At 49.2% G+C, this 23,817-nt stretch overlaps 2 protein-coding genes and 1 long non-coding RNA gene across 4 annotated transcripts in view; 1 reads left to right on the top strand and 2 right to left on the bottom strand.

Moving 5' to 3' along the window:
• The first annotated feature begins 410 nt into the window (after positions 1 to 410).
• HMGCS2 (3-hydroxy-3-methylglutaryl-CoA synthase 2) lies at positions 411 to 18,087 on the top strand. The gene is made up of 10 exons (XM_024570421.3): positions 411 to 586; positions 4,435 to 4,889; positions 7,951 to 8,076; positions 8,665 to 8,829; positions 10,197 to 10,362; positions 11,962 to 12,132; positions 13,200 to 13,306; positions 13,867 to 13,992; positions 15,510 to 15,621; positions 17,263 to 18,087. The coding sequence occupies exons 1-9, from the start codon at positions 483 to 485 to the stop codon at positions 15,614 to 15,616; spliced, it is 1,527 nt and encodes a 508-aa protein (XP_024426189.2). The 5' UTR covers positions 411 to 482; the 3' UTR covers positions 15,617 to 15,621; positions 17,263 to 18,087.
• On the bottom strand, positions 5,744 to 13,165 carry LOC112313794 (uncharacterized). Of its 2 annotated transcripts, none has more exons than XR_008425838.1 (4): positions 12,845 to 13,165; positions 11,513 to 11,631; positions 10,514 to 10,612; positions 5,744 to 6,438 (listed from the first exon to the last, which is right to left on the bottom strand). It is a non-coding gene; the product is annotated as an uncharacterized lncRNA (long non-coding RNA). The 2 variants fall into 2 exon arrangements; XR_002975729.3 differs by having other exon boundaries at positions 12,852 to 13,165.
• A 3,482-nt stretch (positions 18,088 to 21,569) lies between the features above and the next one.
• PHGDH (phosphoglycerate dehydrogenase) overlaps positions 21,570 to 23,817 on the bottom strand; it is a 34,144-nt gene continuing 31,896 nt past the window's right edge. The window contains exons 11-12 of the mRNA XM_053914834.2: positions 22,629 to 22,866; positions 21,570 to 21,860 (exon numbers count right to left, since the gene is read on the bottom strand). Coding sequence (XP_053770809.1) covers positions 21,706 to 21,860; positions 22,629 to 22,866 — 393 coding nt within the window. The 3' untranslated portion in view covers positions 21,570 to 21,705. The remainder of the gene's footprint in view (positions 21,861 to 22,628; positions 22,867 to 23,817) is intronic.

Raw genomic sequence — 23,817 nt, 5'->3', positions numbered from 1 at the left:
TCCTTTTGGTTTTGAAAGATTTTTCTTATTATGCATAATACATTAAGATCATAACAGCTGACTCCACAGAGAGCATTCTGGACCACCAAGTGAGAGTCTCTCAGATGAGGAGCTAGGGCCTAAGACAGGCGCGGGGGATCTACCTTAGGACGTGTTACCAGGAACCTCAGAGCCACCTGTGGGGGCTGGACATGACTAGGGCTGCTGCAAGAGCCCGAGAAAGGAGGAATCAGAGCTGCACGTTCCTGCACGCGCCCGGGGGCAGGATGACTACCTACATGCTGGAGAGATGTTTTTCTTTGACTTGCCGGTGTTCTGAGTGAGACCTTTGACCCAGTTTGAGAAGCCAGCCGAGCTTTGGTGTGCTGGGGCATGACTCAGAGGGCAGGTGTCTCAGGGCTCTATAAAGCCTCACTGAACACCCCCAGGCGCCTCTCCCGAGGACTGTGCGTCAACTCTGGCTTTCTGCTGCTCCTCTGAAAATGCAGCGGCTGTTGAGTCCAACGAAGCGAGTTCTGCAGGTGAAGAGAGGGATGCAAGAAGCACCTGCTGTGGCTGCTCGCCTTCTCCCTGCAGCCCTCCAAAGGTGAGTCACGCTGTTCCCAGGTCTATACAAGTCACCCTTAGAGAAGTGTCACGGAGCCGGTGAAAGACAGGCAGAGGACCTGCCGTGAGGAAAAGCTCACTAGAATCCGAGTCACGTCGCAAGGCTTGTGCACAGCCTTCGATAAGCACATTAACCTCCTGTGGCCTGAGTTACTCCATCTCTAAATGGACAGCCCCTCACAGCCACAGAGTTCCAGGATCTCAAACCTCTGACACTCGCTGTTTGTAAACGAGGACATCTGTCACTCCCCTGGCTGCATGAAGCAGTGGGAATATCAGTACCAGGGCCTGCAGCCTTCTCCTCTCTGCCACCGTCCCCCCTCTGCCCACAGCCTCTGCTAACACCTGCAGGGTCTGTGCCAATGGCAGTGTTAGTAAAACTAGTAGCTTCAAGTTGCACAGCAATTAAAAAATGACTAAGGATAAGAAGTGTCTTTCTCTGCCCTCTGATTTCATGAAAGGGTAAGATGAGATCTAAAGATGCGTGTGTGTGAATGTGTGTGCATGCATATGTGTGCAATCTGCTTGTGCACAGAAGTACCTATGCTTTCCTTTTTTTGTAAATGCGTCCCCAGTCTGGCCCACGCACTTGCGGTCTGCAGTGTGGACAGTAACACACCTATGGCTGGTCCCCCAGGGCCCCTAAGCCATCGACTACATGCTAGAGCCAGCCCTTTCTTCCCTGCTGTTTCCACGCAGCATTCCGTGAATGCTTAGAAAAATGACTTTGATCTAGTGTTTTAGCGTCTTCCTTTGCCTGGCTCGCAGAGAGCCCGGGTGTACGAATGTGTGGCATAGGTGACACTCTGTAACCTTCCTGTTTTCCTTCAGGACTCCACCATCGTCCACACTCTCCCCCACCCCGTGTACAGATCAAATGTCCCAGCTCTGAATTTCCTCTGTTTTTGTATTTGTGAGGTCAGGGATGATGTGGGTTTGTGTGTTTCCATAAGCAACATTTGGCTGCCCGCCAAGAATCAAACCTCAGTCCTCACTAACCTGCCCCTTCTTCTGACACTCTTGGCTGAAGCTCTTGGAATCATCATCCACATCTCCCTTGTTGGTGCATTCACAGCTAATCCCATTTTCTGGGGTCTGAATAAGTGTTAAGAATCTTCGTTGAGGGTCTCTTTTTCTCTATTTGGCTACCCCCTCTAATCCAGCCTGCATCAGCGCTAAAGCTGTCCTCAGAGCTCGTCCCGTCTCAGCATGGGAGTCACTGCCTTAAAATGAAGGGAGACTCATGCCTTCCACCTTGTGGTCCCCACCTGCTTTTCTCGTGTGTCATCTGCCTCCTCCCTTCCCTCTGCACTCCAGGTGTCCTTACCTGTTTAGTCACCAGCACTGTGGTCACTGCTTCTTCAAGCCCCCTCCAGTTCTTCTTCAGCAGGAGCTCCACTCATCCATCAAGGTCAATCTCAAATGTAGCCTCTCTTATGAAGCCTTTCTGAGTCTGCTGTCTACAGGGAATCTGCTTCCTTTGAAGTCATGTGGGATTTTGCCCATCTCTCTCTCTTGGGGTCCTGATCACACTCTGACTCCCAAGTGAGGTCAATGCGCCCGTCGCATCCCTCCCTCTGTCGCGGGGGTCCTTGGCCTCCTCTTTGCCCACTCCCTTCAGCCTGCAGTCCTTCCCTAGCACCATGCCTGGTATCTAAGAGTTAATTTTGAAACACAAGGGAAGGCGATGAGAGGAAGTGGAAAGACACAAAACTCGTTCTTGAACCAAACAACTCTGGAACAAAACCAATTTTAAAATAAATAAAATGATTATTCCATAAAGAAAGTACAAAGTGTGAAAGATACTCTTAATTCCAGTGGTCTGATATTTCTGGAAACCTCTACATGTTAACTTTTCTTCAAGGCTCCGGAATCCATTTCTAGAAGTAGCCCCCTATTCAGTTACAAAAGTTGCCAAGTGACCGATTCTTGGAACCCCTTAGATTTCTAGCTGGGAGGATAGGGAGGGAGGCAGCTCAGAGAAGGCAGGGTGAGACCGAGGCTGAGGGGAGAGCCAGCCAAGCACAGGCAGGACCGCGCGCTGGCTAACCATTGGCTCCTAGGAAGTGGGGAAGAAGCTCCCCCACAGGTATTTGAGAGCACTAACTCCAGCTATGGGGGGACACCAGATAAATAGGGAGGATAACTGAACTCTAACCCCCTCTTGTCAGATGTGAGTGGACGTTTATCACTTTGCCCCACTCCCTCGTGATCACGGGGTCCACTTGCCTCCCAGCAGTCCTTCCGAGCAACCATCCCGATGGAGAAGGGGCATTACCAGAAGCCCAGAATCCTCAGGACGACTGACAGACACACAATCGGAGCTGCAGTTCCTGTGGCAAAGGGCTAAATGTATAATTCTGTGGTGCCATCCTGTCCCTCCTCCGTGGTCAGAAAGTCTGTAGCCAGATGCACTCATGAGTGTCACGCACGCCGGATGGTGAAGGGACAGAAGATTTCTAACACGTGACGAACTGTGTTGTCACTCTGAGTGCGACACCTCGCTCGTGGGTGCCCTGATCTCACTGTCTGCAAAGTGAAGGCTGTCACTAAAATGGCCAGACTTCGGGTCCTCTCTCGTGGGAGTGGGCAGGAGGTGGACTGGGTGAGCTCTATACTTGCAGACGGAAGGAGACTTCCCGCTTTTCAGCAGGGCACTAGGAGTCAGGGTGGGAGAGAGGTGGGTGGGTCCAGGAAAGAAACAGAGTCTCTGTCTTCTTCACTGAACCTTTCCCTGTTTTTTTCTGCTGCCACTTAGAATTGCTCTCTGCCCTCTGCATTCTCACGGCCTTTGCTTGTTCCACTGTGTGTTTATCTGTAAAAATATCTGCCTCTTCCATTAGACTGTGCCCTCATGGTGGGCACAAAGCAGGTCTCGCTCACTCCTGGGCATCGGGAACCCAGCACTGTGTCCAGTGTGCTCAGTGATATTGGGAGGGAGGCCCGATCAAGAAAAGCAGAGAGGATGAAATCAAGCAGAAAACTTCTTTAGAAAGTAGAAAAGCAGTAAGTATGCTCTTGTATAGAAAAAAAAAAAAGGAAGAAGAAGAGAAAGGGGAATGATAGGGACACTTTAAAAAATGAATGAATTTTTTAAAATTATGTCCTATGGGGTTATAACATACATAGCAGGAAACTATGTGACAATAACAGCTCGAAGGGATGGAGAGGACAAATGAGGTCAAACTGAGGTGTGGTACCATTCAGAAAGTAGTAGAAGTAGTAAGTTATAAGCCACACATGTATATTGTAATCACTAACATCTTTACTAAAAGAAAAAGAGGAGGTAAATACTTGCTTAATCCAAAAGAATACAGGAAAAGATAAATAAAAAGGTGTGAGGCTAATGGAAACAAACAGTGACATGTAGACTTAATCCCAACTGCATCAGCAATGGCCATCGACATAATTGGATTAATTACTCCAACTACAGCCCCAGTATCGTCAGGTTTGTTCAAAATTTAAAAAGGCCCCACTACATGCTGTTTAGAATAGATGCATGTGAACCATAAAAACCACAAGAGGTCCAAAGAATAAGAGAACAGGAAAGGGTATACCAGGCAGACAGTAATCAAAAAACTAAGAGCGCTTTATTAACATCAGGAAAAGTAGATGGTGTGGCAAGAATATCACACAGATAAAGAGGGACATTTAATAGGAATAAAGTGATCAATTCAAAAGAAACAGATAACAATTCTAAATTTGTGTTCTTCTTACAACATAGTTTCAAAATACATTTTAAAGTTGAGTGAAACTATTGCCATATTGTTTTTTGAGGAGACTGGCTAGCGACCATTCGTGGGATTTTGATTCTTATTTCCACTGCAGGTTTTCTGCAGTCCCTGCTATCCCCTTGGCCAAAACGAATACTTGGCCAAAGGATGTGGGCATCCTTGCCATGGAGGTGTATTTCCCTGCCCAATATGTGGACCAAACAGACCTGGAGAAGTATAACAATGTAGAAGCCGGGAGGTACACAAGGGGCTTGGGCCAAACCCACATGGGCTTCTGCTCAGTCCAGGAGGACATCAACTCCCTGTGCCTGACGGTGGTGCAGCAGCTGATGGAGCGCACGAAGCTCCCGTGGGACTCTGTGGGCCGGCTGGAAGTGGGCACCGAGACCATCATCGACAAGTCCAAGGCTGTTAAAACAGTGCTCATGGAGCTCTTCCAGAGCTCAGGCAACACTGACATCGAGGGCATAGATACCACCAATGCCTGCTACGGTGGCACTGCCTCCCTCTTCAATGCGGCCAACTGGATGGAGTCCAGCTACTGGGATGGTATGTGCAGCTAGAGGTCTTACCGAAGAAAGGAGCTGGGGTTGCAGCTTGACCCCTTGCTTTTGCTTCTGTTTCCCCAGGCGGTTTCATCCAGGGAGGGAGGGAGGGAGGGACAACTTATTGACACAACCACCATGATAGTAAGCGCTTAGACTTGTATAGCTTTATACAGCAATGAGGTGGCATGTTCACAGAGCCACATCCCAGGAAGTGGGTGTTATCCCTGATTTATAGATGAGAAAGTGGAAGATCTGATACCTTACATATTGTGTGTGGCAAGGGCAATACACCAAACCAAATCCAACGCATTTACCATTTCACTGTCCCTATTTCTCTAAAGTGTCTCTTTAGAGTCTGAGAGTGAGAGATTGGTGATGTTGAAAGATTTAAACAAGTTAGGTGTTAAGGGAGAGACACCCTGGTAAAAGCAGGCCCGAAGAATCATAGGATAGACTAATTACACAGAATATTTCTACTTTCTCCCTCGTCTGATTCTTAGGAATTTTTGTTTGCATATTAACATTACGCTGTCTCTTACTTATGTCTTTATTGCAAGAAAGAACCCCTGTTGTAATAGCACGAAAGATCCAAGAGAAATAGTTCAAGTTGAGAGTTAGAAACCTAGTTCTGTCAATAATTGTTGGCAAATCCCTTAACCTCTTTAAGCTCCGTAGTCATTCCTTGCCTACTTGCCTTGCAGGGCTGGTAAGAATTGAGTAAGATATCCACGGAGGTGAGAAATAACAGTGCCCGGGCGATCAAGGCCCTCGATGTGTAACGAGATGGAAACCAGAATTAAAACCTTGGAAACCATAATGAACATTAATTATCAAATTAATTATGAAGCCTTAACGTTGGCAGGGGCCTTAGGGATGATCTCACACAATGTGCTTTACTTTAAAAAGAGGCCAACAAGTGTGTAATGGTTTGTCTCTGGTCACACAGCAGAGCAGTGTGATTCCACACGCCCATTCAGTGTTTCTTCGGTTGCCCTGCGTAGCCTCCCCGACCATCGACTCGGGGAGTTCCAGCCTCTGCATCACCAAGTCTGTCCTTACAGTGCTGCTCCCACTGGGCACTTACGTGATTGCCTCTCCAGCAGCCCCTGTTGCCTTCATCGCCAGTGTGTCCAGCCAAGCGTTTTGTTGGAGTGTAGAAATAAAAGGCAAGGGGCACTCGCCAGCCTGTAAGCAACATTCAGAGCCTGGACTGGGGACGTCATCAGCTTGAAGCACATCATTTCAAATAAGAAAATTCTGCTGAGTGTCAGGGCATCCACAGGCGCAGGCTGCAAATGCATCCTTCTTTAGTATGAGGTTATTGACATGGGAATTGTCAGTCTGTATAAAAACATAAAGCGTATTTAAGCTGGAGCGTAGTGGCGCCTGCCAAGGCCAGGCAAGGTCAGTGTCGATGAGGTAGATCTCCGCTCTGGCCCGGCCAGCCATCCACCTGGGGGCCAACTGGCCCTCTGAAGACGGGGGGTGGACCCCTGAGAAACAGCAGGTACCGGCTCAGATGACCTGGGAGTCCTCATGCTTTCTTGTCCCTTTTTATGAAAACAATTGAAATTTATGCTTAAAAAACATACACAGATACACAAAAGGTTGTAAGGTGCAGAAAGAGTTCCCTTTGACATCTTATTACCACTTCCCAGAATTTAACACTAACAGTCTCCATGCGTTCTTCCCCATTTTTTTTTCTACGCACCGGCAAGTAGACACATATCTATTCAGTTTTAGATTTTAACATTATACTCTATGGTGTGCTGGAGGTTATTTTACATCAACATACATGAGGTCTACTTTGTTATTTTAAAAGCTACATAATAGTCTATTCATTGATATGCCAAACTTAATTAGCCCCATGTTGATGGATATTTAGACTGTTACAACTTTTTTGCAGTTACAAATGATGTTCTAACGCACATTGTACGAGCTTTGTGTGTTCATTGGACTGTGTGGTAAGAATGGATTTCTGGAAGTGGAATCGCAGGTCTATTGTGTTGGTTTAAGAGTTTGACAGAATGTGACCAGTTGTTCTTCAAAATGGCATACTAAAGTATATTTCTACAGTACGTGCTATCAAACTTTCTAAGTAATAGTGTCATCGCTTTGTCTTCCTTTCATTATAAGAGAGCTTCAATAATTTTTATGATGTTTATTGGCCAATTTCCTATTTCATACGTTGTCTTTTTTTAATGAGACCTTTACAAAAGAAGGAAAATAGCTTTTTGTTGATTATAAATACTTCCCCACTTTGTTTTTGAGTTTGTTTCCGATAGGTTTTAATTTTTAAGTAGTTAAATTTACTAATTTTTTTCTTAACGACATCTAAATACATACATCCATATAGATAGAATAGACATAGATATATAGATACATATATTTGGAGAAATACTTTTTTGTTGGGGATGGAGTTGTTATAGTTCTTAAAAGAAGGATCTTTAGTGCCAATGAATTTGGATTAGAATCCTGACTGAATTCTCATGGTGCCATCTATTAGCCGTGTGGCTCTGGACAAGTGACTTAAGTTCTTTAGGCCTCAATTTGTCTATAGAAAGGGGTTAGCTGTATCTGATGCATAGGCTTATCATGAGAATTAAACTATATACAGCTATGGCTCCCAATGCAGCACAGCCTCATTGGATGCTTTTGAGTCTTGCTTGGGGATAATGAGTGTGTAGCTAGTTTTTCAAATGGTAGTTTCCCTCGCTACCTCTTGGCCTTCTGTGGGAAGGAATTTCAGCCACGGAATGGCCACAGGTGATGCGTACAAATCTAAATTACCCCCCTAAAGTGCCAATTAGTAAATGTTTTCATTGATTTCTGAGTAAATGAGCATTTTACAACTAGAGTAACCGGACCCTGAGTTTTGACTTCGCGTTTCAAACGTGCCGGGATGCGTGCGTTTCACTGGAATGTGAGCTCCATGGGGCGGGGATCTTGGGTCTTGTTCACCAGTCTGTCTTCAATGCCTGAAACTGAGCCTCGCATCTAAGGGGCACCGATCCACTCGAGATTTGGTGGTGAGGGTAATTGCTTCTTGTCTGTCGTTACAGGTCGCTATGCAATGGTGGTCTGTGGGGACATCGCAGTGTACGCCAGAGGAAATGCTCGCCCCACAGGCGGGGCCGGGGCTGTGGCAATGCTGGTTGGGCCCAAGGCTCCCCTGGTCCTTGAGAGAGGTCTGTAGGAACCTTCAGACCTCTGGAGTGCGTGGTGCCGAGAGACTGTGCGCAGCCTGGCCTAATGCGTAGCTCCTGATCCTAAATTGGCATACCTGCTATGCAGGGCGGAAGGGTGGATTTGAGGATATCGCTTGCTTTCGAAAGGCTGGACTGGGGACTGGAGAGCAGAGGGCAGGGAGAGCAATCAGGGAGGTGTCCTCTTCTGCCCCGTCACACGATGGGCTAGTGATGTGTGGAACAGATGGTGCTGATCCATCAACAAGGACCTTAGGGAGCTACACTGGCAACTGGAGATGGAAGATGGTATTGGGTATGAAGTAAAAGCCTTTCCTTTCAGACTTTTGGCACCTATTCCAGATTTCGTTAAGCCTATATAGGTGTGGAGAGAGAAATATAAGTCTCATTTATGTAAGTGCAACAATCTATTCAACTGCCTTCGTACATGTGAGGGAGGCTGAGCGGGCTCCGGCTTGGGCATGAGGCAGACAGCAGCCAGGAGACTGTGCATGTTGTCATCCTCCCATCCTCTCTGCTCTGCGTGGGCTGCACTGTGCAGCCCCTGAATCCCAACGTGTGCCTTGCCAGGGCTTCGGGGAACCCATATGGAGAACGTATATGATTTCTACAAACCAGACTGGTCTACGGAATACCCAACGGTAGATGGGAAGCTCTCCATCCAGTGCTACTTACGGGCCTTGGACCGATGTTATACAGTATACCGTCAAAAAATCCAGAGCCAGTGGAAGCAAGGTATGGGGCTCAGAGGGCAGAGAGTGGGGGCTCTGTGTACATGGGGCCAAGAGTTTGTCCTAAAAGCTTAAGACCAGGTCTCTTCTCTCCTCTGAAAATGATCTCATGCGAATGGTTTCGTGTCCCCTTTTTCTTACACCCGTCCTTGGGTCTATGCTCAAGTGCACTTGGATGTCATCCAAGTTCAAGTATGAAAGTGCCTCTACTTGAGCTAGATAAAGAAAGTAAGTAATCTAGACCAAAGCCACCAGTATGAAACCAGTGAATGTCAGCCCCCAGGAGAGGTACTCTGGCAAGTCAGAGCGGCCACATCCTGCTCGGCTGAGGAATTGCTTCTGCTTAAGTCAACAGCAAATTGACTCTTGGTGTATAGTTTGCCGCCTTTTAAAGTCTGGTTGATGCCGAAAAACCTTACCTGTATTTTCGGTACGCTATTATCAGTGATTTTTCTCCAGCTAGTAGTGTTACAAGTTGATTTTATTTTTCACCTTCAGTTTCTAAATTTTCCTGCTTAAAAATAGGTACTACTTTCATAATCGGAAAAGAAACAAATTTTATTTTAAAAATACAGAGAAACCGACTTTTGAAATATAAAAAGAGTTCTTACCTGCGTAGCCATGCCCAGACAGGCACCGACAAAAGGCAGGTGTCAGTGAGGGAAAAGGCAAACGCAGAAGCGCCAGAGTATGACGCTGTGGGGGTGGCATAAGGAGCCACTTCTTGCCCCTTTGCACTGCAGTGGGCGACGTGCCAGCTGCCACAGCCGCCGCCCATGGGTGTGGAGTCACCCCAGACCTCCCTGCCTCTGCCCACCCACTGTCAAGCTGCTATTGGCTAATCGCTGCCACCTCCTCTAAATTTTGGTGGCGTTCTGATTTCACTCCATATTCTCATATGGAATTTGAACGATGCTGCTCTGGAGTCAGTGCTAAATTGTAAATTTTCTAAGGACAGAGGGTGCGTTGCTCTCCTCTTCCAAGTGAGAAAAACGGTCTGGAGTGTCGAGTTGGAGACTCAGAACCTGAATCCAAAGACAGCCGTTTTCAGGCTGGGTGACCTTGGACACATAACTTAGCTTCATATTTTGTGGACATTGTTTCCTCCTCTGGACAATAGAGAAAATAATAGAACACAAGGTTGACTGGGAGGAATTGTCTGTCATAAAGGTTGGCAATAGTAGATAGGAAGAACATATTTTTTTCCCTTATTTTTTGTAAGTAGGGTGCTTAGTGAGATGCTTGTACCGTATGAGTGTTTGCTGGAGGCAGGACCCAGCATCCCTCAGCACAGTTGGATCTTGGAGCGAAGGTCTAAGTGTCTTATCTACCCATCATGCCACATCCTTGTTTTCATACTTCCTCCTCCAGCTGGCATCGACCGCCCTTTCACTCTTGATGATTTACAGTTCATGATCTTCCACACACCCTTCTGCAAGCTGACCCAGAAATCCCTGGCTCGCCTGATGTTCAACGACTTCCTGTCTGCCAGTAGCGACACTCAGATCAGCCACTACAAGGGGCTGGAGGCCTTCAGGTGAGTCCTCTTTGTGGGGACCGTAGAGGCTCATGATCGGTGAGGAAGGAGGGGGCTTCCTCACACCTTGAGTCTGGCCAGCAGCCACTCCTGTGGGAAAAAAAGACACTCCTCCAATAGACATGACAATAGACAAGACATCGAGCCTTACCTGGGTTACTGGGCTATTGTCTACATAGGGTCCTCCACCTTTTATCTCAGGGAGTACAGGGGGGCTTCCAGCACCTCTGGGTCAGGTGACTGCAAGAAGCTTCAGAGAATAAGAAAAAGGAGAGAGAGAGCGTGGCTCCGTCATTCAGTCAATAAACATCCCGTGAACATCAGCTCTGTGTCAGGCATCAAAAAAGTCTAGGGGAACGGGAACAAATGTGACTCCATGATCTCTGCCTAGAAGCTCTCATGGTCTACATGGACAGAAACACCCAGAAACAAATAATCTCAGTACAGGACAGCAACTCAGGGGGTGTCCAGTCCATTCTCACTCACCATTGACCTAATGAATGTCTGGCTCATTGCCTCAGTTTACCCATCTATGAAGTCAAGATAGCCTAGCCCTCCCTCTGAGAGGCCAATAAAGCAGGAAGAATGTCATTTATTGATGCATTACTCCAGGATATTTGGAAAATAAGAATCTTCAATACAGAGAGTCCCCACTAAGAAAAGAATGTTCCCTTTCTTCTTAGTAACTATTCAAGTTTTGTAATATGCTACCAACATCTGCCCCTATTACACACTACTACTACCACTAACCCTGCCACTAACTAAAACACTAAAACTAGCACAAGCAATGCTATGAGGCCTACTCCATGAAAAAATATTCCAACATATACTAAAGATAATAGCCTAATATCTTTAATATAAGAAAATCTCATCAGTAATAAGATAAACACTTCAGTAGAAAACTGAGCATAGGATACGAGCATGAAATTTCCTCAAAGAAGAAATGTACACAATCATATTTTTCAATGTGCATGCTCATTATAACAAAGTTAAACAAGTTACCATGTTCTTTACGCAGCCTTTTTAAAATTCGAATACCCAGAACTGACGAGGCTGTGGGAACATGGGCGATAGTGGATGTATAAATCGATACAAGGGTTTGGGGGAGCGATAGGGAAACACGAAACAAAGGGCTTAAAGATGTGCGTACCTTTTAGCTGAACAATTTCACATGTTTAAAAGAACATGTAATTTTTCACTGTAGTATTTTAACTGGTGAGGACAGGAATGGGCAGATGGGCCAATCCCGTCACGGCCCATTCTTGCAGCCTTTAAAAAATAATATCATAGGAGTGAGTTAACGTACAGAGAAAACAGCGAAAGAGGCATGCTAAACAGAAGGTAAGCGTGACTTTATTTCCCAACAAGCTGCGTGAAAGCAGGGATGCATTCCACAAGAAAAAGATGATTTAAGTGCTCTCTCTGAATGGCAGGAATGTTAGTGAGATTTTCTTCTTTGTGCTTTTCTGTATTTCTAAATATTCCATAATAAAAACATGTGCCCAAGAGTCTTCTCTCCAGAAGTGTCTCTTTTCTCCTTGCCGCCTCCCTCCCCTCCTGCGGTCTCTCACCTGGCCCATTGCTCTGGCTGCCTCACAGGGGGCTAAAGCTGGAAGACACCTACAACAACAAGGAGCTCGAAAAAGCTTTGCAAAAGGCTTCTCTGGACACGTTCAACAGGAAAACCAAGGCCTCCCTTTACTTCTCCACGTACAACGGGAACACGTATACCTCCTCCCTGTACGGGTGTCTGGCCTCACTTCTGTCCCAGTGAGTACTGCGTCTGGTCTGAGGGGTCAACCAGGTTTGTTCCTCTTCTGGTTCAGAATTTTTTATTTTATTTTAGGAAGAAAGAGAGGAAGGAAGAGAGGGAGGGAAGGAGAGGGAGGAAGAGAGGGAAAGACGAAAGAAACTTGTTTTCAAGGTATGTATGGGAAGTTTCCCGTCAGCACTAAACAGTCATCTCCAAAGTGAAGTTCATGTATCGTCAGGGGATGTGCAAGATCTACCTGATGCAGCGAGAGAATAGAAGAAATTTTGTGTATATTTTTATCTCGTCCATTTAAAATCTCTATACCTCATAAAACATAGTAGTTAAGAGAGTCCAGCTTTAGATCCTTCAACCTAGGTTCAAATCTCTTTATCACTCATTAGCTTTGACCTTGGGAAAGTACTTAACCTCTATGTGCCTCCCTTGCCCCATCTATAAAACACGTACAACAGCAGTATGTACCTTCTAGGGTCTTGATGAGTGTTAAATGTCTAGAGCAGTTAAGACTGCAGCGGTCAGCAGATGCTCAAATGTTGTTTGTTATTTCTATTGACATTCTATTTTATGGGGTTTTGAAGGAAATGCTTGTACTATAGTACCTGCATACACTATAGGAGATACACACACACACACACACACACACACACACGCACTTGACAAAATTGTTACTAATGAGGGGATGGTAAAAGAGTTACAGGGCTGAAGCATTACCAGTCACCTTGGAAGCCTGAAGGTGGCTCAGTGGTTCACGTGGAGATGCCTTCAGAGTTCACTGAATTCTACTTGTCTTCCTGGGGGGCGGAAAGCTCCTTTCCCAGCTTAAAGTGTTGTTATCTTCACTGTGCCTTCCATATCTTGGGTTTTATCTGCTCTGCTCTCTTCTTGGCACATTTTTCTCCTTCTGGGCCTGTCCTCAGGGTCCAAAAGCCCCTGTTTGTATAGAGTGCTGGGAGCTCATTTCCAGCTGCGAGAGGCAAACTGCATTGGGCTGATAGGTTGGTTGGTTGTTAGAAGCAAAGAATATGATGCCTATGTGTTTTCTAGCTTTTGATTTCTTCCCCTGCAGGCACTCTGCCCAGGACTTGGCCGGCTCCAGGATTGGTGCCTTTTCCTATGGCTCTGGCTTGGCAGCCAGTCTCTTTTCATTTCAAGTGTCCCAGGACGCTTCTCCAGGTGGGTCCCATCTTTCTAGCAGGCACTCCTGGCAAAACTCATCTGGTAAAAGGAATGAGTTTCTGCCTCCCCAGCACTGAGGCTCCCAGTGTGATTAAGAGCAAAGGAACCCCCTAAAGGGATTTGAGCAATGGAGTGAGTGTGTCTAATTTATGCATTTGAAGCACTTCCCAGGCTGCTGCTGAGAGACTAGACTGAAGAGGAACGAAGGTAGATGCGGGAAACCAGTCCAGGCAAGAGTAATGATGGCTTGGTTGCAGCTGGTTAAAGAGAAGTAGGTACATTTGAGATATCCAGTCAATAGTTGTTGATTATTTCAGGACAAATGTAACAAAAGTAAGACAACTTCTTTGACTAAATGAGTGTGTCTGCCCTTATCTTCTGCTAGCATCGTGTTGGCTGACCTTTTTCGTTTCTTGGCATTCTAAGCCACACACTAAACAGTGTACTTTCCTCCAGGGTTTGAGCTCCCACAAAACCTGCCTCTGTGCTGGACTGGTGATTGGTAGCAGTGATAATGACAGTGAAGCAGGTTTTTCAATCTTGCTTTTGCTTTGCAGGCTCCCCCCTAGAAAAACTGGTATCTAGTATGTCAGACCTGCCGGAACGGCTTGCCTCCAGGAAGCGCATGTCTGCTGAGGAGTTCACGGCAATAATGGAACAAAGAGAACAATTCTACCACAAGGGTAAGGCAAAGCAGGAAGAGAAAAGGAGAAGGCAATTTTTTCTCAGATTCTGTGCCAGGAGCTGACAGTCAGGGATGCATGAGAAGTCTAGAATATGGTGAGCCAAGGTGAAGCAGTCTCTAAGATATGATTGGGAGGAGATCCGTTAGGTGCCAAGGGGCAAGGACTGGGTAGGGAAGCAAATGACAGAGTTGGGAAGAGGTAGCGGGCGACGTGGCTTCTCAGTATGGACTGTAGCTAACCACCCAAAACAGGGTACTGGCAATGTAGTCCCAAGGAAGCCAGGAGTATGGTCTTTGGAAATGCCATCTATCTAACACCGGAAGAGCCCAGACTTTGGAGCTAGATATCCAAATGTACACTGACCTGTGACACTCACAAGCTCTTTATCTTTGGAAAATTACTTCCCAGTTGTCTCATTTCTAAAATCATACCAACTTTACCCTGGCTGGTGTGGTTCAGTAGATTGAGCGCCAGCATGCGAATTGAAAGGTCACTGGTTCGATTCCCAGTCAGGGCACATGCCCGGGTTGCAGGCTGCTCCCCGCTGGACGTGAGAGAGGCAACAAACTGATGTGAGCAACCGACTGATGTTTCTCTTGCACATCGACGTTTCTCTCCCTTTAGTTCTCCCTCCCTTTCCCTCTCTCTGAAAATAAATAAGTAAAATCTTTAAAACTAATAATACAAAATAAAATAAAATCATGCCAACTTTGGTAGATTGCCAAGCAAATTAAAGGAATGAACATCTTAAGTTATGCACAAATTTGACTCACTCCCCACCAAACTCAAACTGCCCTCTCTCCCCACAAAACATAAAAACAAAATGTTGCCCCAAAAATAGCAACAAAAGAAAAGTAAACCAAAGCTAACGGTATGACTGGAGAGACCAGATGGGGATTTTAGAATCACGGTAACTGTATTTTCTCAAGCAAACCTTGAGACACATGGTTTACACTGTGGTCTGAAGATGGGACAGAATATACAGAATTGGGAATGTTCCAGAAAACTTCAATGTAGTAGTCATTGATCTCATCTGGAACAGGGGACATGCTAGAGCAAAAAGAGAAGAAATAAAAATAAAAATAGGACATCGGAGATGAACACTAATGGACAAAACACTGAAACACTATAATAAATCAGAACCAGACAACTTAGGATGCGGAAGTGTCTCTGAGAAAACAGGAAGCTCTGAGGGACACCTCGAACTAGGTACCATCGACAAAAGGACACGATGAAGATTTCAGTGGAGACGGAGCATGTTTACTGCAGGGAAACGTCAAAGTGCTGTAATAAAATGTCTAATAGCCAAGCCTGGAGTGCCGGATCCAAGATGGCTGCTTCTGGTCCTTCTGCTGGTCCAGAGCTCTGCTGGGTGTGTACGAGATGACCTCACAGCCCTTGCCGCCCAGCCAGGACAGCATCACCATGAAGCTACAGGCGTCCCTGTTACTATTTTCTCCTCCCCAGCCGCACAGAGCTCTTTTTGAGTGCTGCCTCTTCTCCTCATTCCGCAGTGAATTTCTCACCCCCTGGTGACACAAGGAACCTTTTCCCAGGCACCTGGTACCTGGAGAGAGTGGATGAGCTATATCGCCGCAAGTATGCCCGCTGTCCGGTCTGATGGTGGTGAGTGAAATGTGGCGGGGCCGGGGGCAGAAAGCCTTTCCTCCGAGAGGCAGATGCGGTTCAGATAGTGTAACTAGACCCAGTAGCTCCTGAAATGACCAGAGGTGGGGAGTTTGTACCGTGAAGACCAAGAAAAACACTTAGGGCTCTTTGCCCTAGAAAGCCAAAAGTACAGGGGACAAGCATGTTCTTAAAAAGAGTCTACTTGTTTATCTGACCTGCTCATGATAGGAAGCCCCCCTAAGAGCTTGATAAAATAAAATGAGCACCCAAAGGGGAAACAGACTGTGACCACGAACCCGTGGAACTCATTACCCCAAAGGGGTAAGATCAGGAAAGGTACACACCAGTGTGGTGGGGAGATTCATATAGAAACGGGGGGTCTTAAGGAGAGAAGCATTTAATGGAAGAGGATTGAGGCCAGAGGAGGACTGGAGAATCCTTTGAGATACTTTTTAAAGGAAAATTGAGTTTTCGGAATTAGAATCTTGTAGTTCATGGACCCAGACATCGGCCTTCAATTTATCTTCCGAGTTGGTAAGATAAGCAGAAAAGTGAGAAGCAATTTCTTTTACAAACCTTACATTTCGGCAAATACAGTCCCCTGCCCAAGTACTTCCTCCATATTTTTCCAGTGTTTTTCTTGTTTCCCTCCTTTGGTGGATGAAGGGGGAAGAATAAAAAGGTTTGCCAAGGGCCAGGTGTGGAGCAGGAGACCGAGAGGGAAGAGCCCACAGATGAAGGGGGTACTGAGATAAAGCAAGGAAACTGGGCCGAGGGGGCCTCTCTGCCCACTCCCCGCCACGGCCAGGCCTTTCCGTGTGCAGCTGCCAGGCCGGGCCAGGTGGACGGGGCAGGGGTGGGGGGTGGGGCGCTGCAGGGCGTGGGTGAGAAGGCAGGTTCAGTAAGCAGGTTCACCAGATTCTGATACTGCCAGAGTCGTGTTTGCTTGCTTATTTGTTTGAAATGTGGTTATTAAGGGAAGGTCAGTGGCAAAGAGGGAGCTGTTAGATGCATCAAGCTAGTTTACTCATCAGCAAGGGGGCAGGGGAGGAAGAGAGAGGCAGGGGAGAGAAGTAGGGAGGGAGAGAGAAATTCAGGTTTTTCGAGGTATGGTTTGGAGAGAGAGGGGAATGAAATGTGGCATTTTGAAGGGAGAGTTTCGAGGTCCAGCTCCTTCCTCTCCTGGTCGACAAACCTCTTAGGCAGCATTGTCCCCATGGAGGGAAAAGCCGCAGCTCCTGGACTTGTCTCGTGAGGATCACTCACACGGGAGTGAACCTGCACCAGCGAGGTTTTAGCTGAAAGAGGACTTTAACTCACCGCAGTGCTCTGCAGAGCTCCAGCAGCCTCTGCACTGCCCAGCCTGCCTGCACTGCCCGGCTCTCCGCTCAGACAGACTATGTCACGGGGACTCTGCCAGCCTCCCGGCCTGGGCTCCCTGGCATTGGGAACAGGCCCCGCAGGAGTCAGGGCTCAAAGCTGGGGGTGGGGGGAGAGTGGAACACCCCAGACCTCAGTGCGTTTAGGAGAGCCCCTGAGCACAGCCCTACCTCTGCAAGAAGCAGGTCCTGGGGGTAGAGCTGCCCTGGATGAGATTCACGATTCAGTGTCCTTTTTTTGTTTCTTTAAATTCTACAGCTCCATGGAGTGGTCCCTGGGAAAAGTACGCTAGCAGAGCTTCTGCCCACGAATCATGTAAAGAAAAACAAACAACCCACTCGTAGCCGGTAAATAGATTGGATTGGACACACCAGCTCTGTAAGCCCTGGCTCTGTAGAGTGACAGTCACCCTCAGTGGGTCCTTCATGCCTTTTCCTGCTGTAGCCACTGTCATGGGTATGTGACTCTGTGGGTCAGGGGCCCTTTGTGAAAAAAAGAGAGCTGGGGAAAAGGCCTAGCCTCGACCTCCAGAAATGTGGCAGACCAGTCGTGTCCAAGATCCAGACACCTTACCTGTCATCAGCTGTAGCTTAGTTTTTTTTATTATTACTAAATTTCTGTGCTGTTCTGTCTTTGTTCTGTCTTTCAGTTTTCTGTGAATGTCTAAATTTCATACCTGGTACTAAGCTAGTATAACACCATTAAAAAGATAGAGAAGCGAGGGGGAAAGAGGTGAAGGAGGTCCATTGTATGGTACCAGATAAGAACTAGACTTTGGCCGGGGCCAGCACGGCTCAGTTGGTTGGAGCATCGTCCCGTAAGCAAAAAGTTGCGGGTTCGATTCCTGATCAGGGCAACATACCTGGGTCTGAGTTCACTCCATGGTCCGGGCCTGCACCTGAGGCGACCAGTTGATGCTTCTCTCTCGCGTGGGTGTTTGTATCTCTCTCCCTTTCTCTCTCTCTAAAAAGCCATGAAAAACATGTCCTTGGGTAAAGATAAAATAAATAAATAACTAGACTTTGGGAAGTGATGACTCTGTAGTGTATACAGATGTTGAATTATAATGCATTTTGTACACCTGAAATTTATATAATAAATAAAAGTAAAGGCAAGAGAGGCAACCAAGCTCCAACTGTGTACAGAAACAAAAATCACAAGCAAGAAAACGAAATGAAATACTCAAGAGAAAAAGAGGAAACAATTCTTCTATTTCCTGGAAACCAGGACATAAAAAAATGCACACCGGCTGCCACACAGAGCAGCCTGCCCTGCCCCCCGGCCCCTGGCTGGGAGGCCCCCTCCTGACCTTGCGTCTCCCCCACAGCAGTGGTAGTGCTGAGTGGGCACCACCCAGCCCCCCTCTCCCGGTCCACTCTGTTCTCTGAGAGGCTCTGGGGCAACTTGGGCGGGGACACACACAGCTTGGGCCCCCAGCTTCCTTCCGTAATCTAAAGATGCCCCACAGAGGACAGCCCCTGACAGGGCCCACAAGTGACTGCCAGAGCTTATAGATCAAAGCTCCTTGTCTGTACCAGTGTTATCTGAACAAATAAACACAGGGCAGAGGTTAATAGGTCGACTTTTTGGCTCCTCCAGCCAAAAAAAAACATTGTTGATACCTAGCGGGGAAATTTCTCCCTGAGAGGGGTGTTTGTACCCTTGGGCTAGGGCCCTGCTTGTTCCGAGATTCTTTTACAAAATTGCCATGGTTCGGGCAGGTGGGGGCTGAGCTGAGGAGGGCCCTGGGAGGAGGGGGAGGACATCAAATTGCTGTCATTCGTTTCCTTTTAAAAAGTTTCTTCAGCCCCCCTCTTGAGTAAGGGCACTTTGGAAGAGAGACTGTTCCCATTGGTGGGGGGCAGGGCTGGTTGGGGGGCACCAGCGATAATGGGGTAACGGACACAGGGGAATGAGGTGCTGGGCCTGCCCACTTTGCTCTTTGCCCAAAGCTGTTCATGTCCCAACAGGCACCAGAAAATCTGAGATAGACCTCGATTTGAGCAGCTAATCCAGCATCAGCTGACTCCCTTCCCAGGCTCTCCCCCAGGTGCTTGCTCTATTCCCGCTCTATCACACCAGCTGTGGCTGCCCCTGAGCAGCCCTTTGCTAACCCCTGCTGCCTGCTCCCCCCGCAAGCTGTTTGGGGGCCCTCAGTCTAATTGACATGCCTGGCAGGACAATACATGCCCTGAGATATTCTGAGTAGTGTCAGTAGCTGCGGGAGAAAGCCCATATTCACCTGCCTTCTCCAGGTTAGAGACTCTGGGACTTGCCTTTGTAGTTCACGGGGTGGGGGGGGGGGTGGCTCTTGATGCTAGAACTGCCTCCATCAGCCTCAGCAACCGAGACCTTCCATAGCACCCGCTGCCGGGCCAGACCGGCCTCCACTCAGCAGTCATTTGGACAAAGCACGGGGATGATGTTAAAAATATTTAACAGTGAAGATATCGGGGTGCTGGCCGGTTTGAATGGATGCTGCCCATACCCCTGCACACCGGCTGGGAGTCAGCCCTGGCTCAACTCAGGGCACTCAGGATGACACTGGTCATTGCCACCGACACAGAGGTTCCCACTGCCTTCAATGACCCTTCTCCACTGACTTTGACCCCAAGCCCTATGCCTCCCTCTGGCCGCTCTGGGGTCCATGTCATGGAAACAGACTCCTGTCAGCTCCGAACAAAGCCCTCTCCCCTTGTGCAAGGTCGACCAGGAGGGAATGATTTTCCAGTCACCCCGTCGCCACTTCACTATAAGGACAGCCAACATCATGCAGAGAAAGAACTTCCCAGTGTGGGCAAAAAATCAGCCAGGGGGACCCAGAGAAGGAAAGAGGAAGTGATTCCTAGACTAAGACATGGAGCCATGGTGTGTTCATCCCAAGCGACAGCACTCGACATGTGATAGTAAAACAGAGGTGGAGAATGGTCCATCCAGCCCACTGACCCCAGACCACCCCAGGTCTCCAGGCGGCACTTGAACACACACACACACACACACACACACACACACACACACACACAATTTCTAGATCTCAGCATCCCGCAATTCTGAGGCCAGTTCCCTCCTGTTCCAGCATTTGCTGCCTCCATCCCTGAGCTTGGGAGAACCTTCTGACTGAGAGTCTTCCCGGCCCAGATCCATAAGACCGAAATTCCACTGTAAAGTCAGGCAGTACAGAGATGCCACAAAGCAGAGTAACAGAGGAGCAAACAGCACTTCCTGTGGAGCACTAGCTGGGTTTTTTAACAATCTTGGCATTTTAAATTTGGGAAAATTTACGTGGACAGTCACTAGACAGGGCAATGCAGTGAAATTGCCTCATGCCTTGACGGGCCACTCCTGTCTGGGAAGATGCCGTGGGATGCTCGAGTAATTTGGGTTTCTAGAATTGTTCTGGCCACCTTAGCACAGAATATGGCTTGATCAGGGAGTTTGGAGGGAAGAGGCTAAGGCTGAAAATTCAGCTCAATGTTTAATTTCATTAATTCCTGCCTGTTTTTTCAGCTCTCAGTGGGCTCAAGTGCGCCCCCCCCAACCAGACGCCACGTGGCGCACAGATCTCTCTTCAGTAGGAGGGGGAGGTGGCCGGAGTCAGGACACCCTGTCCAGACCTGGCTGAGTGTCACAAGGGGAAGGCTCTTTAGTGTAAGTTCTCTGGAAAAGACTGAGACCCGCTTATCTCCTCAAAGGCAGAGGGATGAAAAGAACAGGCCTTGCCAACTGCCTGTTACTTCCCTAAAACACCACATTGAAGGTCAGAGCTGCTCAAAGCCAACCTCGCTGGCCTCGTCCTGGCCCATCCCCTTCTGGGTCTGCTGCAGCCAGGTGACAACACGCCAGTCCTCTGAGCTGTCGACACTAACACAGCAGCTCCCGGTGGCCCTCCTGCCACCCTTTAGCCCAACCACAGCATGGAGGCCCAGGTGGAGGGCTCGCTCCTGTCCCTGCCCATCAATGCCCTGTGCCAGGCTTTAAACCTGGGCAGCAGTCTCAGAAGCTGCCGGGCACAAGGTAGAGATGCATCATCCCTACTAACAGGGAAAACCCTCAAAAGGTGAAATCCTTAGGATCAGGGAGCACCATTCTGTCATCTTTCAAACATCAAATGATATACTCTCCAACCTATACAGAGCTGGCTTTGTAAACTCTCCTAATCTTCCCATGCCCCACACCTTGCTTTCTTCCCTTCATGAAATCCTCTCAGACGTCTCAGAGACCATCCTCGGCTGGACTGCTCCCTCCCCTGGGCTCCGCAGAGTTCGCAGGCCCCTGCTGTGGCACCTCCCACAGTGCTCCCAGTGACCTGTGCGTGCCCTGTCCCCCGCCAGGTGCAGACTTCTGCAGAAGCCTGGGGTGCCGTGCTCCTCTTAGGCAAATCACCCATTTGTTCTGTGTATGTATAGTCCCTGATGGAAGGGATCTGAAACCCTGCCTGCAGTTCGCCCATCCATCCACACCCTCCGCCCCACGCCCCAGCCGCCCGAGGCCAAAGCCAACCTGTGGCTGCCTGTGGACACCTTCTAGCAGCTCTTGCGAGTAATGAAAACACGAAGACGAGGAGGCTGGGGGCGGGCTCTTTATTACGTGGCTATTGCTGTGTTACAGGGGTCAGACCACATAAGCAGTGTCAGCCCCAGGCATGTGCTCTCCCGCTGGTGGTCGCAAAGCCCCCGAGGCCAGGCCCGGAGAGTCCCAAGGTTAGAAGTGAAACTGGAAGGCCTCGGTCACATGCTGCTTCCAGGAGTCCAGGCTGGGCAGTGGGGAGGAGATGCCCATGACGTGCCAGGTCTCCCCATCTGCCACCACCGAGGTCTGGTAGGACACCAGCTGCACACCTGCCTCTGCCAGGAGCCCTGGGAAGAAAAAACCCCTGGTTGGCACAGGCACGGGGAAGGAGAAGCGAGGGGCTGGGAGTCTCGGACTGCTGTGATCCAAGTTGCAATGTTGGGTGACGGTGTCAGATGCAGAGAGCCAAGCGAGGGAACACCCGTGCAGCTTCCCTCGCTGTCCCAGAGGCTTCAGTACTCCCTGACTGTGAGACAAGGCAGGAAGGCACAGCGCTAGCACGACAGCCTGACTTGCAGGCTGCCAGCGTTACCCAGACCAACAGTGAGAGAAAAGCAGGGGAAAGTTCCTCCGGGCGGCTGGCAAGATGGGGAAATGAGGCCCTCTGAGGACACTCCCTGCCAGGAAGTGCTCCCAGCTCCCAGCAGCAGGGGCGCCAGGGCACTGGGGCAGGTGGGCATGCCCGACAGGCTGGCTGCGGTCAGGAGAAGGAAACCCGCCCTCCACGGCCGAGCTCCTGGGATGTGGCTCCGTGAGCAGGTCCACACTGTGCGCCTCACACGGTGAGCAGCCCAGGGGCTCTGGGGTCCAACCCCTGCCACACTGCCCTGCGACCACACTGCCTGCAACCTCAGGTACAGCACTTCCCTGTGAACTCCGTATCTACTTCCCCATGTCCCAGTAACCAGTGTGACAGACCCTCTGTCTTCTGCAGATCCAGAGATGCCCCGAGGCTGGAGAGGTCTATGGAGCCCAATCCCAGGACAAAAGACCCCCTTCCCCAACCAACCACCCCTGCCTCAGGACACTGGCCAGCCCTGTGGGCCCCTCCTCACCAATCACGGTAGGCAGCAGGGCAGGGTTGGAGGGCTGAGCCCGGAACAGGAGCAGGGGCAGACCCCTGCGGAGAGGCACTTCTGGTCTGAAGACAGCGCCGTTGAGTGCCTGCAGCACGGGTGTGGTGCCCTGGACCAAACCCACAGCCTGGTAGGGGGCACCTGCCAGGGCCACGGTCAGGAGGCCCTCCCCGCAGCCTGGCTCTCCTGGCACAGCAGGGTTGTGAGAGGTGATCACCTGCAGAGAGAATGCAGGTGACAAGACATAGTTATGTCTCCTGTCTGCATCGCACCTACCCTCTCCCTCGGTCCCACTGCTGATTTGTAGGGGTTCAGCCTGGCCAACCCGGTCGGCAACTCAGGGCAGGGGGCGAGGGCCAATGGGCTAAGCCTTGAGCCTCTGAACAGTAGGTTCTTGGAACAGTCAATCAGTGGCCCCCCTAAAGGAGGCCAGGTCTGCCAGGTACAGGTAACTGCTTGGAGGGGAGGGGTAGGAGTGAGGGAGGAGAGGGGGAGGCAGGGCTGTGACGACCTGGATTAGCAGGTCTGCCTGGAGGGTGACCCAGTCTGGCTGGCCCCTCCTGGCCACTTCGTACACACAACCCATGGCCTGACTGGAATGTACGGGTGGAGAGGGGGGCTATGAGAGCCCCACTTCCCACTGCTTCTGCCAGCTCCCACTGCTTCTGCCAGCTCCCACTGGCTGAGAAACATGGACTTTGATCTACAAAGGGAACCAAAGGGAAAGATGCCAAAGAAAAGCCACGGGGGACAGCAGAGGCTAAGAGGGTGTACTGAGAGCTCCAGCAGAGTTTGCAAGGTAAGCAAGAAACCGGTTCTCTGGTGAACAGAGCACTGGGCGGAGTCAGGCTGAGCGCACTGGGCTCACTCCCATCCTCTGGCCAGATGCAGCCTGGCCCCTCCGTTTTCTCGGCTGTGAAATGAGGCGCTGTCACAGCACGTACACGCACATCACTTTCTCACACGTTAGTTCACGCACAGCAACGCTCGGAGTCAGGCGGTATCCCCACTTTACAGACGGAGACTTAACTTACGCCACCTTCATGGGTACAGAGTGTCAAAGGCAGGACTGCACCCAGGGCCCCACCCACCGAGCAGGCTGTCTGCCAGACCGCTCTGCAAATGGAGGGGGAGGAGAAAGGCAGGGCCAACAGGGTGAGGAGGTGGG

Source organism: Desmodus rotundus, chromosome 12 (genome assembly GCF_022682495.2).
Source record: "Desmodus rotundus isolate HL8 chromosome 12, HLdesRot8A.1, whole genome shotgun sequence".
In the NCBI taxonomy this organism is placed as follows: Eukaryota; Metazoa; Chordata; class Mammalia; order Chiroptera; family Phyllostomidae; genus Desmodus; species Desmodus rotundus.
This window is presented reverse-complemented; position numbering and strand designations above follow the sequence as displayed.

Coding starts and splice junctions, on each gene's coding strand:
- HMGCS2 (XM_024570421.3), top strand. CDS start 483: ATGCAGCGGCTGTTGAGTCCAACGAAGCGAGTTCTGCAGGTGAAGAGA. Junction 10,363..11,961: donor AAGGGGCTGGAGGCCTTCAG/GTGAGTCCTCTT, acceptor GCTGCCTCACAG/GGGGCTAAAGCTGGAAGACA. Junction 13,993..15,509: donor AGAACAATTCTACCACAAGG/GTAAGGCAAAGC, acceptor CTCATTCCGCAG/TGAATTTCTCACCCCCTGGT.